Here is an 18,180-nt window from a genome sequence, read left to right as displayed (position 1 = left end):
CATCGAATGACAAGATATATCGCTTCTGCATCCTCAATCAAATGTGAGTACTTGAATTTGTATCCATTGAAATTGGGTTCCCTATTTCCACCCTTTTCCTTTTCTTACTCTCATTCTTCGATCACTCTTCCTCGTTCTCCATTGTAAGTTCTTTTACTTTCTTTTTTCTTTGTTCACTGCACTGTGTTGACCCCACTTCATTTAACTATTTAACTACTGATTACTGTTTTAGTTCAATTGTGTTCCTTGATATGAATATTATCTGTGCTTTGCTTACTGTTTTGACAATCAAAGGGTCCAACTTTCTGATTTTGATTAATTTGTATTGGATTATATAATGCCCATAAATTCTGCATCTTTTAATTCTTGTGTTAATTAATTTGCATAATTGTTTTATTTTTCTTAGCAATTCTTTCAATTGATTTTGAATGATTAGAATGAGTGGATGTTACTGATTAATAAGGTGATCTTGGGTGGAAATGATTATTATAGAAATGAAAATTGGAACTTTGATTACTAATGTGTTTCTGGATTGAAACGTCAGATTATTTCCAACTGAAAATTGTAGGAATTGACACTGGGTAATTACACATTAAATATTAGCATAATTGGTCTGTTTAGCTTGATTGGTTAGGCTCGAGTTTGTTTTGGGTTTGTTCAGAGGTTGAGAACATAGTAGGCATTGATGCACCCAGTTAGGGTATAAGGATATAAGAGGGTTAGTTTTAATTGGTCTGTTTAGCTTGATAACATTGACCCAAGTTTGTCTTAATCAGTTTTTTCAATGGATTAGTATTTTCTGTCATATTGCTAGGATTTTCCCGGACTAAAGTTATACTAGTAAATTCAAAAGTGTGCAAAATAAATTGTAGCAATGAAGATTAACTTACTGGGAGTTTCCCTCGCCAAGATTGCTTTAGTATAGAAGTATCTAATTTGGGTAGAAAGAACAAGACGATTAGATGATACCGGGGTAACAAGCAAACAGCCCTTGGTATTCAGCCTCATTTATGGAGTAGATAAAGGCCTGGACTGATGTGGTTGATTGTTTTCTTGCACAATATGTGAACTTTGTAAAGATACCCTCCCTCATTTGTGCATTTTTGACATTTTGTACCTTCAAATTTGCAATATTTGAAAAATGTTTAAGGTGCATTTTGTTGCTATCTTATGATTTTATCGTTTATAATCTATTGTAGAAAAAAGTTGTCAATCGTCTCAGCAATGGATGTTTCTGGAGCTGAACCTTCAAAGGAGTTGCCATTGGGCTTGGACTCAACCATGGCTGAAGAATATGATTCTCTGTCAAAGCTACTTTTACAATTTACTAGCATTCCTAGCATTAACAAAGCCTGGGTGTTCAAATCAAATACAGGTACAACTTCAATTTTCATTGTTTGGCCTTGACAGGACAATGGCTGATTTATTAATCGTTTCAGAACATACTTCTATCTGTAGTATAGTTGTCCTTTAATCCCATAAATTTGTGCAGGCAAGGATTCCAAAGCAATGTTTTCTATTAACCAGTCAAATCTATTGGCAAATAAGTCGAGAAAGTCTTTGATATCTGCTTATATAAGAAAGGATGGAAACAAGCCCATCAATTTCGAATGGTCCCCCTTCCCCTTGGAGCTGTCAGGGGTATCATTAATGGTGCCTTCACCATCTGGTTCAAAGCTTCTTATGGTTCGAAACCCTGAGAATGATTCTCCCACCAAACTTGAAATATGGGGCCCTTCAGCCTTGGAGAAGGAGTTTCATATCCCCCAATCTACTCATGGTTCAGTCTACTCTGATGGATGGTAATGGTTGATCCTCACTTTATTACCTCTAAATTCATTTCACATAGATTATGGCATTTACTACATTTTCGGTCTTGATATATATTTTTCCTATTACTTTTAGCTTTTATTTTCTCGTAATTTTCCTGATGCTGAAGCAGTAATCCTTTTTTTTTTCTCCCTATTGTTTCTGTCTACCAGGTTTGAACGTGTTTCCTGGAATTCTGATGAAACACTTATTGCATATGTTGCTGAGGAGCCTTCCCCTCCTAAACCAATCTTCAATACATTTGGTTACAAGAGTGAAAGTTCCAATGATAAGGATTGTAACAGCTGGAAAGCCCTCGGGGATTGGGAAGAGGGATGGGGGGAAACATATGCGAATAAAAGGAGGCCTACACTCTTTGTCATCAATGTTGACAGGTTCTGCATCACCTTCTGAGTTAGATGGGGGAAAAAATGTGTGCATTATTTATCATAATGTGGTTTATCTAAAATGTTGGTTATTTATAATGTTATGCAGCGGTGAGGTACGTGCCGTTGAAGGGATTAAAAATTCATTGAGCGTTGGTCAAGCTGTATGGGCTCCGTCATCAAAAGTCTCACAACAAAAATTGATCTTTGTTGGGTGGTCATCAGATTCAAGAAAACTTGGCATCAAGTACTGCTATAATAGGCCATGTGCTATGTATGCTGCCTGCAGTCCATTCAATGAGTTAGCAGGTGATGATGCTGATCATAGGTGAGTTGCCTTCTATCTGTTCAGTAATCTGCCCCCTATTTTTTACACCTGACTTCCTTTCTTAATCATTACATAGGTTGAGCTGGTACATGTATCTGCACTTGATTTGACGTAGTTTGTTCATGTCTCACAGATGCAACAAAGACTCGGGGGTGGTGATATTGACTCAGGGAATTAATAGTGCATTCTCCCCTATGTTCAGGTATGATTTGTGTATCAAGCATTCAAAGCGTTCAATGGAATGCTTTGTGTGAGAAAGTTCAAGAATTTAACGAGCAAGACTTTGACATATGCAGTTGTTAGAATGCTTTATCAACTCTTGATCGTATCTCTTTTTATAATCAAAATGTGCTTCTGTGAAAATATGTATATGAAATTGCATTCACATGTTCAGTTTGCTCTCTGGTTTTTGTTAATTATAAGGATGAGGGCAAGGGTGGTTTTGATTTGAATGTCAAGCAAGCCTCTTGCAGAACCAAAAATTTACTGACTACCTATAATCTTGAGACTCTTATGTGATGTATTTTTTTTACCTTATCTTTTCAGTCCTGATGGCAAATTCCTTATCTTCTTGTCTGCCAAAGCTTCTATTGACTCAGGAGCACATTCAGCTACATATTCACTACATCGTATAGATTGGCCCACTGATGGAAATCTAAATTTATCCTCCAAAATTGTTGATGTGGTGAGGCGTACTATTATGCAATGTTAAATTTTTAATGGGAAAAAATAACAAGAAAGGTCCCAACAATTAACATTCTTCTTTAAAAGGGTCAAACTATTGATGAATCCTCAACAGTCCCAACTATCAGGGGTTCTTGCAAAAATGGTCCTTGACCTGTTATGACTGGGTAAACCGGTAAATATTGCCATGTGTTGCAATCCCATTCATTTTAAAAAAATCTAATTAATTAATCCCTTCTTTCTCCACCTAGCCCACGCCATCTCCAACCACTAGACACCGCCCATCAGCCCATCCACCTAGACCCACGCCCACCTGTGTCCTGCTCACCACTTCCCACAATATCGTCCACCTATCCTTGCTCACCACCACCCACGTTCCCACACAGCTCAACTTGAGAGGAAGAGATCGCAAAAGTAGGGAGGTGGCTGGTGTATAGGATGATCTATGACGGTGGCTGGGTTTAGGAAGGGAGGATACTTTTAGAGTATGGCTTGGGTTCTAGTGGGAGAGGAGTGAAGTTGCAGAAACAGGTGGTTAGGGGTCCATCCGTTCATGTGCAGTTGTCGGTGCAGAGATTGATGGCTTGGTGGCCGTGGAAAGGGTCAAGTAGGTAGAATGGGGGGAGAACATTTTTAAAAAAAACAATAATAAAACATTAGCCAATCGATTCTTGACATGTGGTGTCAATAACCTGTTTAACCGGTCATAAACAGGTCAAGGACTGTTTTGGAAGGAGCACCTCATAGTTGGGGCTGTCATGAGTTAATTAATAGTTTGACCCTTTTAAAAAAGAATGCTAATAGTTGGGACCTTTCCTATTAATTTTTCCTTTTTTATGAGATGGTCTTTCATATAAATTCATTCTTAGAACTGTTTCATATGAACCGCTTTCCATTTTCTCTTTTGTGTTATTTCCAAGTGATGTGAAAGAATCTCAGGGTGAGTGTCATGGTATTAATTACTTTCCATTAGAGCATAAAAAATATTATCAGTCTGATATAATTTGAAGACCGCAATGTATAAATGATAACGTCATCTATTTACAACTGAATGGTATACAAAGTCAACAAATTACAGTATATAATTGATTTTTTTAAACTAGAAAAGGTAATGGTGTGCATTGAAAGTTTAACTTCCTACTAGTCTCTTACCATCCTTATTTTTGCTATCTTGCGCGTGAATACACCATATGCAATGTATGCTAACTACTTTGTATACTTCATTTATTTAAGTTGATTTATTGCACGTCAATACTTGTATCTGATCATTAACACTGATATGCATATAGACCTTAATGCCTCAATTTTTATAAACTGTAGAGATTTTTTTTAAAACATATTTTAGAGCTTTACTATTAGAAAAATTCTATTTTGAATTTCAAATTTTAGTAATTATTTTTTTTTATTATCCTCCATTCTTCCAAGTCTCAACTTCCGAAATACAAATTATTAGGCTATGCCATCCCTGTGAGATTTTTGTTGCCAACCATGAGATAATTAGGGTGGTCCAAATTTTTGTTGCCATCCCTGTAAAATTAATTTTTAAAATTAGAAAAGAAATTGGTGAGCTTTGTTCCTCTTATCTGAGTGTGTTTTCGTGCTTGTTCTCACATTGTAGGTTCCTGTTGTGATGTGTCCTGGGGATGGTTGCTTCCCTGGGCTATATTGCTCCAGCTTCCTGACGAACCCATGGCTCTCTGATGGGCGTACTGTCATTTTATCTTCCATATGGGGAAGTACCCAAGTTATACTTTCCGTGGATATACTGAGGTAGCAAAAGGTTTCATGTGTCAAGTCTCACTGCTAATTCTTTTCTACTGATTGATTACCTGATATATAATTTTCATTTTACAGTGGTAATGTTGCGCTTAACACCCCATGATTCTACATCTTCATGGAATCTTCTCTCCCTTGATGAAGATAATATCATTGCTAGTATGTCCATTACTCTTTCTTCAACTTCTCTTTTTTTTTTTTTTTTTTTTTTTTTTGTGTGTGTTGTTGTTGTGTGAATGCACTTTTTTCCCTCAATTCTTAGCTTTGAGAGTAATTTCAGTTTGTAGCAGCCCAGTACAGGTTCCAGAAATCAAATATGGTTCGCTTCTTAAAGAATCTTCAACAAGTGCTTCATGGAGTTGGCAAGATGTGTCTGGCCTTGCTTTCAGATGCTCTAAGGAGGTTCACTATTTATTTTGATGCATTCATTTCTGCACTTGCATGACTGGGAAGTGTGTACAGCACTATTAATGAGTAATTAATTGTGATTGCAGGTCGAATCCTTGTTGTCTTCCCTTCAGTTCAGCATTATGAAGGTTCCTGTGAGGGACGGATCAGGGAACTCTTCCAAAGGTAGCTTTTAAATGTCTTGTTAAAATGAAAACATGCCCTTGCTTCTTGAATAAATAGCTTCAAAATGCATGTACAGACCTCCTTTTATCTTTAGCCGAAATAATTCCACCCCCCCCCCCCCCCCCCCGCTTAAAAAATTGCATGACCTATCAAATACCTAATGAAATGACTAATTAAAGCTGAAGCTGCATAGTAGTGCTTAGCTGTCAAGTTTGCTCTGTTCCTTATGGGAGACTTTGTTGCTAACTTATTATTGATTAAATGTTAATTGTACTTATTCCCCAAAATTTTTGGACTCATTCATTCAGTAGGCAATTTTCCTTTGTTGTTTGACCAAGCTACTACTCTCAAACATCCCAATCAGAAACCTACGAGGTTTATGGTGCTTGATCATTAAACTTGATAGTTGATAATCTAGTGGTTATTTCTTGATACTATGATAGAACTACAGGAGTGATTTGTTTTGGATGACATTTCCAGTTTTTGATCAACTTATTCTAATGCTAGGCACTTAGGAAGTGCCAAGTTCTGTAGTTGCCCCTAGTTCGCTTATTAAAGTGAAGCAGGCAAGTAGAATGATACTGCTATGCTTTGTTGGGATTGTAACTTATCTTTTGCTTAGTTTCTTTCTCGTTTTGTGCATTTTTTTTACATTTTGATTTGGTCATGGCTCTTGTTATTTATCCCAATAATTTAAATGCTGGTTCTGTTTTTTCAGGTGCTTCCAAACCTATTGAAGCCATATTTGTGTCTTCCAAAAGAGAGAAAAGTGACTCCTGTAACCCATTGATTGTAGTTCTTCATGGGGGGCCACACTCTGTCTCAACAACGGGCTTCTCTAAGTCATTGGCATTTCTCTCTTCAATTGGTTATAACTTACTAATTGTTAATTATAGGTAAGGCATGAGTACAATCATCTAAGTATTTATAAAATTGAGCTACAGCAGTTACCATAAGATATTTTATGCAATAGATGATAGTGCGACGCTTGCATCATCGAGTTTTGTGGTAGAGGTAAAAAGTTATAGAATGCTCATCTTGGCTTTGTATGGAGAAACCTGAATACCACCCTTGAAACCTAATAATATGAGCTGGGAAAGTAGTGTTTGTATTGTAATACATCACTACTGCACTTTGACAAACTCTAGGTAGACATTAGATTTTGCAAAATTTTAGTTTATACTTATTAAGTGGTTCCACGGATATTTGTTTTTATACTTTCTTGGTGTTGTATAACAGAGGCTCGTTAGGGTTTGGAGAAGAAGCACTACAGTCTCTTCCTGGGAAAATAGGATTTCAGGTGCTGGCAGCTGTCCAGTTTATGTTTATCATATTTGAGTTGTAAGTATCGTGTTTGGCCTTATTATTCCGGGTTTGATGCAGGATGTTGGTGATGTGCTCACAGCAATAGACTACGCTATTGATTTGAAATTAGTGGACCCCTCTAAAATCACTGTTCTGGGTGGTTCTCATGGTGGCTTTCTGACCACCCATCTCATTGGACAGGTGCTGGTCCCCCCCCCCCTCTTTTCCCCTCTATTTCCCTTTTTTCCAAGGCTAAATATTCCCAACAATAATCTCGAACCCATTTATACTTGTATTCTTTTTTTTGAAGAGCCTCTCTTTTTGCAAGGGCTAAGCTTAAGAACCCACTTCTTAATTCTCATGACCTGTGTAGGCAGGATGTTCTGAGAGGCACTGGGATGATGCCCTGATTTGTTTCTCTATGAAATTTATAGGCATTTGAATTTTTGTCCCCTGGCTTTCCTTGTGACTGAAATACAGATTTGTGACATTGTGCTGCCTTGTGTGTGGTGTTTACCTGTTGCAGGCTCCTGAAAAGTTTGCTGCTGCAGCAGCCAGGAATCCTGTATGTAACCTCGTTTCGATGGTCAGTACTAGTGATATCCCCGAATGGTGTTTTGTGGAGTCATTTGGGAAAGAGGGAATAGCGCACTTTACTAGTGCACCCTCAAAGGAACATTTAAGTGTCCTTTATGACAAGTCTCCCATTGCGCATGTCAACAAGGTAAATGATCTTCAAAAAAGCATTGCTAACATGGTGACTGAAATTTTGAAAAATGACAATCCACAAGTCCTTTCATCAAGTGCCTTGCATGTACTATGTATGATATATCAATTACATTTCAATGGTATAATGATCAATCTGTAGCTTTGGGAGTAAACATTGCAAATTACTCCCTATGAATAACTGCTTTTACATATCAATTCTGTACATTTTTGCCCCTCATAAGAAAAAAATCTGAATTGATGTCTATACGAACTATCTTGCAGGTCAAAACGCCCACTATATTCCTTATAGGTGCTAAGGACCTCCGAGTTCCATCCAGCAATGGATTAGAGGTAACATGCTTTGTTCACTGCCTTAATTGTTCTTTAGCACCTATTTTTATGCAATTATTCGTGTGAGCTGTGGCTATGTTAGAATCAGAATGCTCATTGTTGTACTATGGGTGTTTATTGAAGGAATTGTTTGTCAATATGATCAAACATCAGTTGCAACATAACTTGGCAATAACTTTTGGCATAAGATTAGTCCAAGCAGAGAATCTGCTCCTGTAATTGTGCAAACTTCTGAGTTCTGGCAATCTGCTCCAAACTATATTTTTAAGACATTTAAACTGTGCTTGATTTGTTTTCTGTTTTTGCTCTGGGATGCTCTTCAATCATGCCCTCGCTCAATTCTAATGTTAAACATTAAAAGAATGACATGTTGCTTTTTGTACAAGTACAGTATGCACAGGCATTGAAGGAAAGAGGAGTTGAAGTCAAGATAATTGTGTTTCCGGAAGATATTCACGCAATTGACAAGTAAGCAACCTGTCATATATCTTGTATACAAAGGGTGTAAATTAATAAATGTCTCCCCTAATCACATGTAAGTCCACCCTTTGTGCAGTACTTCGTATGTGATTTGGGATGACAAAATAGGGGTGACATTTGTGAAACGTTGGGTGACTGTCTGACTGAGCCTGAAACAAGTTTGTGTTAAGTGTATGTACTTCTAAAGGTGCATGCTTTTTGTCAATAGTAACTCCTGACCCTCCTTGTCTTCATTGCAGACCGCAATCCGACTTTGAAAGCTTCCTAAATATTGGAGTTTGGTTCAAGAAATACTGTAAATAGACAGGAACTGATAGGCTCCCGGCACTCATGGAGGGAAATTGAATCGATTGCTTGAAGAAACTGAAAGAGCTTTGCCCTCCTATCATTTCTTTCGTGTAACATTCGTTCTTGAGAAGCTGATAAAGCTCTTAATAAGCATTGACACTTACGTCATTCGGTGCTGTATAATTCCGGGCAATAGTGTGCTATTATCAGTACAACACTGCAGGTCCAGCAATGGCATTCAGAAAAAGTCGTTTTCAAGCATCTGAACTGAATTAGATTATGGAAATGCGAAATTAAACTGTGATTAAAGTTATAGAGTGATTAGTTATCTTTGTTAAGATTTTAGTTTAAATGTTAAATTAACGGCTAAATGTGCGTTCTCTGACAACAAACTAGGGGATTTAATTAGCAAACAACCCTACTACCTATGTCTTTTATGGTATCGCCCATATTTGCACAATTGCACATGAACATGCCCACGTTACTGCAATAAACTAACGGCTACTTTGACATATTTTCATTGACTAATAGAAAGCCAATTAAGCCCTTAGATTGGGTTTTCTACTTTCAGATGTAACCTTAAATGAAATAAAACGTTCATGTTGACTTATTACGGATCGTACATTATACCCTGTATAGATGTATAAGATAAATATTGTAATAAGTGTAAAAACACTTTATGCAACTATGCTTATGTTTGCTTTTCCTCTTTTGATTCCAAATTAAGTATTACTATTATCTTATTTTAAGCTTTATTATTATTATTTTTTTAATAAGTATAGTATGAACAAAAAAAATTTATGTCTCACAAATAATACTCATTTATTACAATTAATGTGATATACTTTAAATCAATTTTATCAACAAGGTGTACAATAATTTGATGACCATGAAGGGCAATGCCATTGAATTATTAGTTTTTTTTATATAAATATATATACAATGGAATAATTAGATGATATAGACTTAAATGTGTTAAAATCATTGAAAAAGACAATAGGGTACTTCTTTATCCCTGTAATTAAGGAATGTTACTATTATGACGCTAAATTCCATATCCACCTAGTGCTATGATCATTGATTGCTTTGGTGTGTGATGAGCTTCTTTAATTTCTTCGTGGGGTTGGACCCTTGGAGGGGTACGTCGCACTCGCACTCTCACACACACCTTGATCATTAAGAAGAGAGAGAAAAAAAAAAAAAAAAAAAAAGAGCTAGCTGAGTCATCCCAAAACCTACTTATCTTCCAAAACATTATTTAATAAAGATTTTATAGAGTAATAATTCAGATGATATAAACGAGTGGCTTAATCAACTAATAAACACAATTAATATATTTATGATCATTATAGTAACTATTTTAATATATATGAAGACTGCAGTACAAAGATTGAGTTCTTACAGGGAGCAAAGGTACTTTTAATGTTGATGACTATTATCCGTGGATGGTGAAAATATGTAGACTATTTTTACCAAAATTGGAGAGAGTATTGTAGAACATACATAAATAATTTGAGAAACAGTTACAATTATTACCAAAAAAAAAATAGTGTTAGAGTCTATTCTGATTGGCTGAACCGAACTGAACATATTAGAGTTGAATTGAGTTGAACTGGACTGAATATTTTATGAGAGAAGAAAATAAGGAACTGAACTGAAAAAATCTGAAGAAAACAGGCCCTTACTCATTATTAAGCATGCATGTTTTATGACTACTCAGTAATTCAAGTTAAATAAAACCATTCTTATTTAATTGACACATTTTTCTTGTAATATAACTTGCTCTTCTTAAATCCATAAGCCACTCTTTCTTCAAATGAATAGCATGAAAGCACTCGATTTTATACTTTTATTTATTTCTCTCACCTTACCTTTTACCCATTATTTCTATTACAAGTAATATTTATCCCACTACTCACCACCTATAAAAGAAATATATCCCATTACTAACAATGGGTTAAAAAACATTGTCAAAGAAAATCAATTAAAGTTGGAATTTAATCCTAAGGTGTTTGGAGAATGACAGTAGATAACTCACGAGCTTAAAACTATTTGTAAGATGTGAAATAACAATTATGGAAACTATTATAGCTGAATTATCTTTGATTAATTCTAAACCTACTAAGAATTTAACATAGATATTTATTTTCTATTGATGCAACTTTGTACTCCATTCAATTAATCAAAGTTGTGGAAGGTGGGTGGGGCCGCCGGAAAAATAGAATGCGTTTATGATTTATCCAAAGTAAGCAACAATAGCATAGTACTACAAATGAACACTTGTCTGCCACTACTTGCTCACCTCTCTACTCTAACTACCGTCCGATAATCTGCTCTCCTTATATGCCCAGGATTTTTCATGTTTTAACTTTCCATTGATTTTAACACTATCTAGCCTTGATTGCAGCCGTTTATCAAGCTAATTTAACTCTTGTTTTTATTCTCTTTTTTGCTTTTTCATTACTCCATATTGTTACAATCTTTTTGCTTTAGCCTTTGTAGCATAATAAGTTCCTTGGAACAAGTTAATTAGCACAAGTAAGATTAATAGATCAATGTAGACCTCTTAACAGAGTAAAACATAAATTAAAAGTTTAACGGTTAAGATCACAACAAAAGTTGCTGAATGTATGTACTTCCTCGTTCTTTTTTTACTTTACCTGTTTCTTTTATCACGCTTGCCAATGCAAAACTTTAATGATCAATAACTTAAATTCTCCTTAAGCAAAAATTATAAAAGTTACATATTATGATATTACTTATTGAGACGAATCCAAAAAGATCATACATGAATATATTTTTCCTTACAAAATATTCACAAAAGACGGTCAAAGGAGGGGTGGTGAATAGTGTAAAAGTCAAAGCGGGTCAAGTATAAAGAATGGAGGAAGTACATGATAAAATAATATAGAGTACTTATACATAGGTGGAACATAAGGGGACCGCCAGGAGCCTTAGCACCCCTCAAATTTCCAGATTTATTACTACCGTTAAATTTGAGATAAAAATAGTTAGATATATTTAAAAATGGAAAAATTGCTCTCATTAATCTGAACTTTATCTTGTCTGTCCAAATTAATCCCTATTTTGAATTATTCCCCATCACTAACAACTCTAGGGGGGGGATCAATTTCAATTGCAGCCAACAGGTAATCTAACCTGATATTGCAAATTACTTAGACACGTGTCCACACGTGATGGGTCCAAACAAAATTTAAAAAAAAAATAAAAATTTACAAAAAAATAACCTGAAACCAAAACCCAGCCATCCTGTCCCTATCCCCTAAAGTTGTCAATTCAGGTAAATGGGTCAGGTTTGGGTCGGGTAAGAGTGGGTCGGGTCAACTCGGGTTGGGTCAATTTGGATTAATTCCATAACCTATGCGGGTCGGGTTTGGGTTAAGTCATGCTTGAGTCGGGTCACGTCGGGTCATACTTCTTATCGGGTTTGGGTCGGGTTAATAACAGGTCGGGTTACATTCGGGTCGGGTTTAATTCGGGTTTTCACGGGTTAAAATGGGTTAGGTTAATTCTCGAGTTCGAGTCGGGTTCGGTTCAAGTCAATAATTTGCGAGTTAGAATCAAGTCGGGTCATTCTCGGGTTTGAGTCAGGTTTGGTTGAAATAATTTGCAGATTATAATCAGGCCGGGTCATTCTCGGGTTCAAGTCGGGTTCAGTTCAAGTCAATAATTTGCGGATTATAATCAAGTTGGGTCATTTCCAAGTTGGGCATTCTCGGATTCAAGACGGGTTATGTTCAAGTCAATAATTTGCAGGTTACAATCAGGTCGGGTTATTTTCAAGTCAGGTCATATTCGGGTTCAACTAATTTAACTATAAGTAGATAATTATCATTTTTATCAAGCTAATTGTTTCCTTTGACTATAATATATATGACAATATATTAGCGAACCATAATCTATAATTTAGGAAAATACCTATCTCCTTTAATCATACAACAAATATATATACTACTATACTAGTACTATATTTAACTCATAAATTTGAAGATGATGATCCTTTCTTTTGCTGGCCTGGACCGACTTGGTCTCCCAAGACAAAATGCTTTGATCAACAATAATAAGGTGGTATAAATTGCATTTAAGGTGATTTGAAAATCGGGTCAGGAATAATTTGGGTTGAATTTAGGTCGGAACAATAACAAGTCGTGTTAATTTCGGGTCGAGTTAGTAAGATTGGGTTGAATTTTTGGGTTGGGTAAGTAATATGTAAGGTAAAATTCGGGTCGGGTCAATAACAAGTCTGGTTGAATTTGGGTCAAGTCAATAACAAGTCGGGTTGATTTATGGTCGGGTTTGTAACAGGTTAGGTTAAATTCGGGTCGGGTTAGGAACGGATAGGGTTGAATTCAGGTCAGGTTAGTAAAAAGTCGGGTTAAATTCAGGTTTTGATGGGTTAAAACGGGTTTGGATCAATTTCGGTTCAAGTCGGGTTCGGTGCAAGTTAATTAAATTGGCCGTTGTAAACCGGTAAAACGATGCAAGTTGTAAACCAGTAAATTGGCCATTTAAAAGCAAATTGAATGATTCCACACACCCAATCGGACTCCTGGAGGGTATTAGGGATCATGGTAAACATTTCGGCAATTTTTATTTCCGAGCGAAAAAAAGTCAAAAAATTCCAAAATTAAAGGCTAATATACACCCTTTTTGAGAAATTTTTAAGGTTTCGGGGCCCAGTGCCGAAAAGTCTTGAAATAATATGGGATATATCTCGGGTTCATATAATGCCGTTTGGAACCATATATTATCATTATTTGTTGTCATAAATGTTCGTGGTAGGCTTGAATTAATGAAATAGGTGCAAGTTGTAAACCGGTAAATTGGTCATTTAAAGGCAAATTAGATGGTTCCACCCATCCAATTAGACTCCCAGACGGTATTAGAGATCATGGTAAACATTTCGGCAATTTTTATTTTCGGGCGAAAAAAAAATCAAAAATTTTCAAAATTGAAGGCTATCCACGCTTTTTGAGAAATTTTAGAGGTTTCGGGGCCCGGTGAAGAAAAGTATTAATATTTTAGGGGATACATCTCAGGGTCATATAAGGCCATTTGGAACCATATATGATCATTATATGTTGTCATAAATGTTCGTAGTAGGCATGAGTTAATGAAATCCGTGCAAGTTGTAAATCGGTAATTAAATTGGCGTTTAAAGGAAAATTGGATGGTTCCACCAACCCTCCCGGATAGACTCCCGGAGGGTATTAGGGATCATGGTAAACATTTCAACAATTTTTATTTACGGGCGAAAAAAGTTAAAAAAATTCCAAAATTGAAAACTAATATCCACTTTTTTGAGAAATTTTGGAGGTTTCATGGCCCGGTGTCGAAAAGTCTTGAAATTTTAGGGGATAATTCTAGGGGTTATATAATGCTGTTTGGAACCATATATGATCTTTATTAGTTGTCATAATTGTTCGTGGTCGGATTGAGTTAATGAAATCGATGCATGTTGTAAGCCGGTAAATTGGTCGTTTAAAGGCAAATTGGATGGTTCCACCCACCCAATGGGACTCCCGGACGGTATTGGGGATCATGGTAAACATTTCGGCAATTTTTATTTCCGAGAGAAAAAAATGTCAAAAATATCAGAATTGAAGTCTAATATCCACATTTTTTGAGAAATTTTGGAGGATTCGGGGCCCGGTGTCGAAAAATCTTGAAATTTTAGGTGATACATATCAAGGTCATTTAATGTCGTTTGGAACCATATATGGTCATTATTTGTTGTTATAAATGTTCGTAATAGGCTTGAGTTAATGAAATCGGTACAAGTTATAAACCGGTAAATAAGCCGTTTAAAGGAAAATTGGATGGTTCCACCCACCCAATTGGACTACAGGAGGGTATTAGGGACCATAGTAAAAATTACGTCAATTTTTATTTTCTGGCGAAAAAAAGTCAAAATTTTCCAAAATTTACGGCTAATGTCCACGCTTTTTGAGAAATTCTGTAGGTTTCGTTGCCCGCTGTCATAAAGTCTTGAGAATTTAGGGAATACATTTGGGGGTCATATAATTCCGTTTGTAACCATATATGATCATTATATGTGGTCATAAATGTTTGTGGTAGGCTTGAGTTAATGAAATCGGCGCAAGTTGTAAACCGGAAAATTGGTCGTTTAAAGGCAAATTGGATGGTTCCACCCACCCAATTGGACTCCTGGAGGGTATTTGGTACCATAGTAAACATTTCTGCAATTTTTATTTACGGGGGAAAAAGTCAAAAAATTCAAAAATTGAAGGTGAATTATCCACGCTTTTTGAGAAATTTGGAATTTTCGGGGCACGGTGTCGAAAAGTCAAGAAATTCTAGGGAATAAATCTTGGGGTCATACAATGTCGTTTGGAACCATATATGATCATTTTTTGTTGTCATAAATGTTCGTGGGAGGTTTGAGTTGATAAAATCGTTGAAAGTTGCAAACTGGTAAATTGGTCGTTTAAAGACAAATTGAATAGTTCTACCCACCCAATTGGACTCCCGGGGGGCATTAGGGACCATGGTAAACATTTTGACAATTTTTATTTCCGTGCGAAAAAAAAGTCAAAAAATTCAAAAATGAAAGGCTAATATCCATGTTTTTTTTAGAAATTTCGAAGGTTTCGGGGTCCGGTGTCAAAAAGAAATGAGATTTTAGGGGATACATCTCGGGGTCATATAATGTCGTTTGGAATTATAAATGATCATTATATGATGTCATAAATGTTCGTGATATGCTTGAGTTAATGAAATCGGTGCAATATGTAACCAGTAAATTGGTCGTTTAAAGGCAAATTGGGTGGCTCCACCCACCCAATTAGACTCACGAAGGGTATTGAGAACCATGGTAATTATTTTGGCAATTTTTATTTCCGTGCAAAAAAAAGTCAAAAAATTCCAAAATTGAAGGCTAATATCCATGCTTTTTTAGAATTTTGAAGGTTTCGGCGGCCGATGTCGAAAAGAAATGAGATTTTAGGGGATACATCTCGGGGTCATATAATGTTGTTTGTAACCATGAATGATCATTATTTGTTGTCATAAATGCTCGTGGTAGGTTTGAGTTAATGAAATCGGTGCAAGTTGTAAACCGGTAAATTAGCTGTTTAAAGGCAAATTGGATGGTTCCACCCACCCAATTGGACTCTCGGAGGGTATTAGGGACCATGGTAAACATTTAGACCCACCCAATTTGACTCTCGGAGGGTATTAGGGACCATGGTATACATTTAGGCAATTTTTATTTCCGAACGAAAAAAAAGTCAAAAAATTCCAAAATTGAAGTCTAATATCCACGCTTTTTTGAGAAATTTTGGAGGTTTTAGCCACCCTTTAACCTGCCGGAACCCTAACTCCGCCTTCAAACTCGTCGAAATCCGGCCGACCAACCCCCCTAAACCACCGAATACAGCCGTCCGACCTCTACCACTCATCCCCGACCCCCAAAGCCACCAACTAGACCACCATCGCTACGGCCACTCTATCTCTCCTTAATCAAACCCACAAAAACTTTCTCTCTCCTCATTTACCCAAGATCATCCCCTTTTTACTCCGTCGTTTAAGGGATTCCGACTCCTCTGTTCGCAATGCCTGTGTCTCCGCGTCACCGTGCTCTCCCCGTTAAACTACCCGCCTTTACTCGACGCAACTCTCGGGTCGATATCAATTGAACAAGATTTAAACGCGCAGATCGGGTGCTGCCTATGCCTGAAGGCAACCACTGATGCTGGTACTTTCACTTTCGAGGAGAAGGAAGTGATTGACCTGAGAAAAAGGGCTAGAAAGGGGGTCTGGGCGGTGGTCGATGCTCCGGGGGAAGGTATTCGCTGGCCGTGGGTGGGTGCTGTTGTTGTCGTGGGAAGGTTTTGATTTTTTTTAATCTTTAATTTTTATTTATTTTTTTATTTTTTTAATTTTAACCAATCATTATGTGACATGTGTGTAACTAATCACAAGTCAACAAAATTGACCTCTTCAACCGGTTTCAAGACATTTGGGTGCAATAGAAATCCATGCCCCCTAAAGTTGGGAGTGATGGGGAATAATCCAAAGTAGGGATTAATTTGGGTGGACGGGGTAAAGTTGGGATTAATGGGAGCAATTTTCCTTTAAAAAATTGTTGCTTTTATTTGGTAACCCCAAAAGGCTTAAATGAATTTTTTTTTGAAATAACTTTCGAATTTAATCTTGTACTCATATAGTTTGTTGTTAAGTTGATATTAATAAAATAGCGCCGTAATCAACTAATGATTATGAGTTTGTATGTAATGTGTTAGCAAAAACAAGCTGGGTGTAGTAGTAGGGGGCAGTTAGCTAGGAAGTAAGAAATTCATGTTGTGATGCATGGATGAAGTATGAAGCAACTCCCACTGCTTAAAGGCCGTAATTTAAGTATGAACATTAAGTTGTGCGTCACGTTACTCATGCACTGCAAGCTGGAGGAGTTCATCATCGCCAGTAAAGATAAACTTAATTTGTGATTAATAAGAACATGCAATTTTAACCATAAAGTCAGCTCAAAAATAGGTAGCTCGAATGCTCGATCATACTAGTATATCAATATTCAATTAATTACATATTTACAATACAACACTATTTTGTGTGGAATTCTAACTGTATTCTTTGAATGGTTAAATCATGTCAAATATGATCTCATATGAGCACAAATAATTTATTTCATTTTTTTAGGCCTCTAAAATTTCATTAATTACCCTGAATATACCATAAAAGTCGCATGTATCTAAGTAGAAATTTTTTTATACACCCGGATGCATGGTGCACCAAAGAATACTTTTTACTCATTTCGATGATTATTGCTCATTTTATCATCAAATGAACGAACAAATACCCTTAAGTGTATTGTACACCCGAGTGTATATAACAATCACTCGTATCTAAGTCTATTTTCATCACTAATATATATTTGAAATTTTCTTCAGGCGTTTTTTAATTTTATTTTTTTTAAAGGCAGAATGAACATATTTCGTTGTTTTGTAATGAACATATAACTGTTTTATAAAGAACAACCAGCTTTATGTTCTTCTTATTTATCTAATAAACATCTATAATATTAATCAAGAACATGATAATATAATGTAATGAACATTATTTTTATTCAACCACCACAATCTAAACTCTAAAAACAAAATTCAAAAAACATTTCAAAATAAACAATGAATATTACATTATGTCACAAATAAAAGTACATTATACTGACAATAAAAAAACATGAAGATAAATAACATTATTTAACAGTATGTTTATTTCACTCTAGGTATATTTTCATTACATTTTAATAGTATACGTTGACCTGCAATAACTCTATATCTTCTTTTTTTTCATTTAATAGTTAAACATTTGAAATATTCTATTTTTAAGGAATGTAAAGTTTTGTTCTTATCTTTGTTATCCATTCATATGCTAATAAGTTAATAACAACATTTAAAAATTCAACCACCAACTCAATGTTTTAGTTAATTTAGT

General features: G+C 35.9%; 1 protein-coding gene across 1 annotated transcript; it reads left to right on the top strand.

The window, feature by feature from the left end:
- On the top strand, positions 1–9,393 carry LOC110739376 (acylamino-acid-releasing enzyme-like). Its single transcript, XM_021919834.1, is given in 19 exon segments — positions 1–143; positions 1,200–1,375; positions 1,493–1,802; positions 1,983–2,204; positions 2,305–2,523; positions 2,657–2,725; positions 3,070–3,208; positions 4,826–4,977; positions 5,062–5,070; positions 5,072–5,142; positions 5,264–5,385; positions 5,478–5,556; positions 6,275–6,452; positions 6,796–6,856; positions 6,940–7,062; positions 7,388–7,585; positions 7,852–7,920; positions 8,312–8,388; positions 8,640–9,393. Coding segments are annotated over 19 exon segments (2,475 nt in total). The 5' UTR covers positions 1–6; the 3' UTR covers positions 8,704–9,393.
- Positions 9,394–18,180: the final 8,787 nt, after the last annotated feature.

The sequence above is a fragment of the Chenopodium quinoa genome, unplaced genomic scaffold, assembly GCF_001683475.1.
Source record: "Chenopodium quinoa cultivar QQ74 unplaced genomic scaffold, ASM168347v1, whole genome shotgun sequence".
NCBI lineage: Eukaryota > Viridiplantae > Streptophyta > Magnoliopsida > Caryophyllales > Amaranthaceae > Chenopodium > Chenopodium quinoa.
The sequence above is the reverse complement of the archived record's forward strand: the minus strand, read 5'-3'. Positions and strand labels throughout refer to the sequence as shown.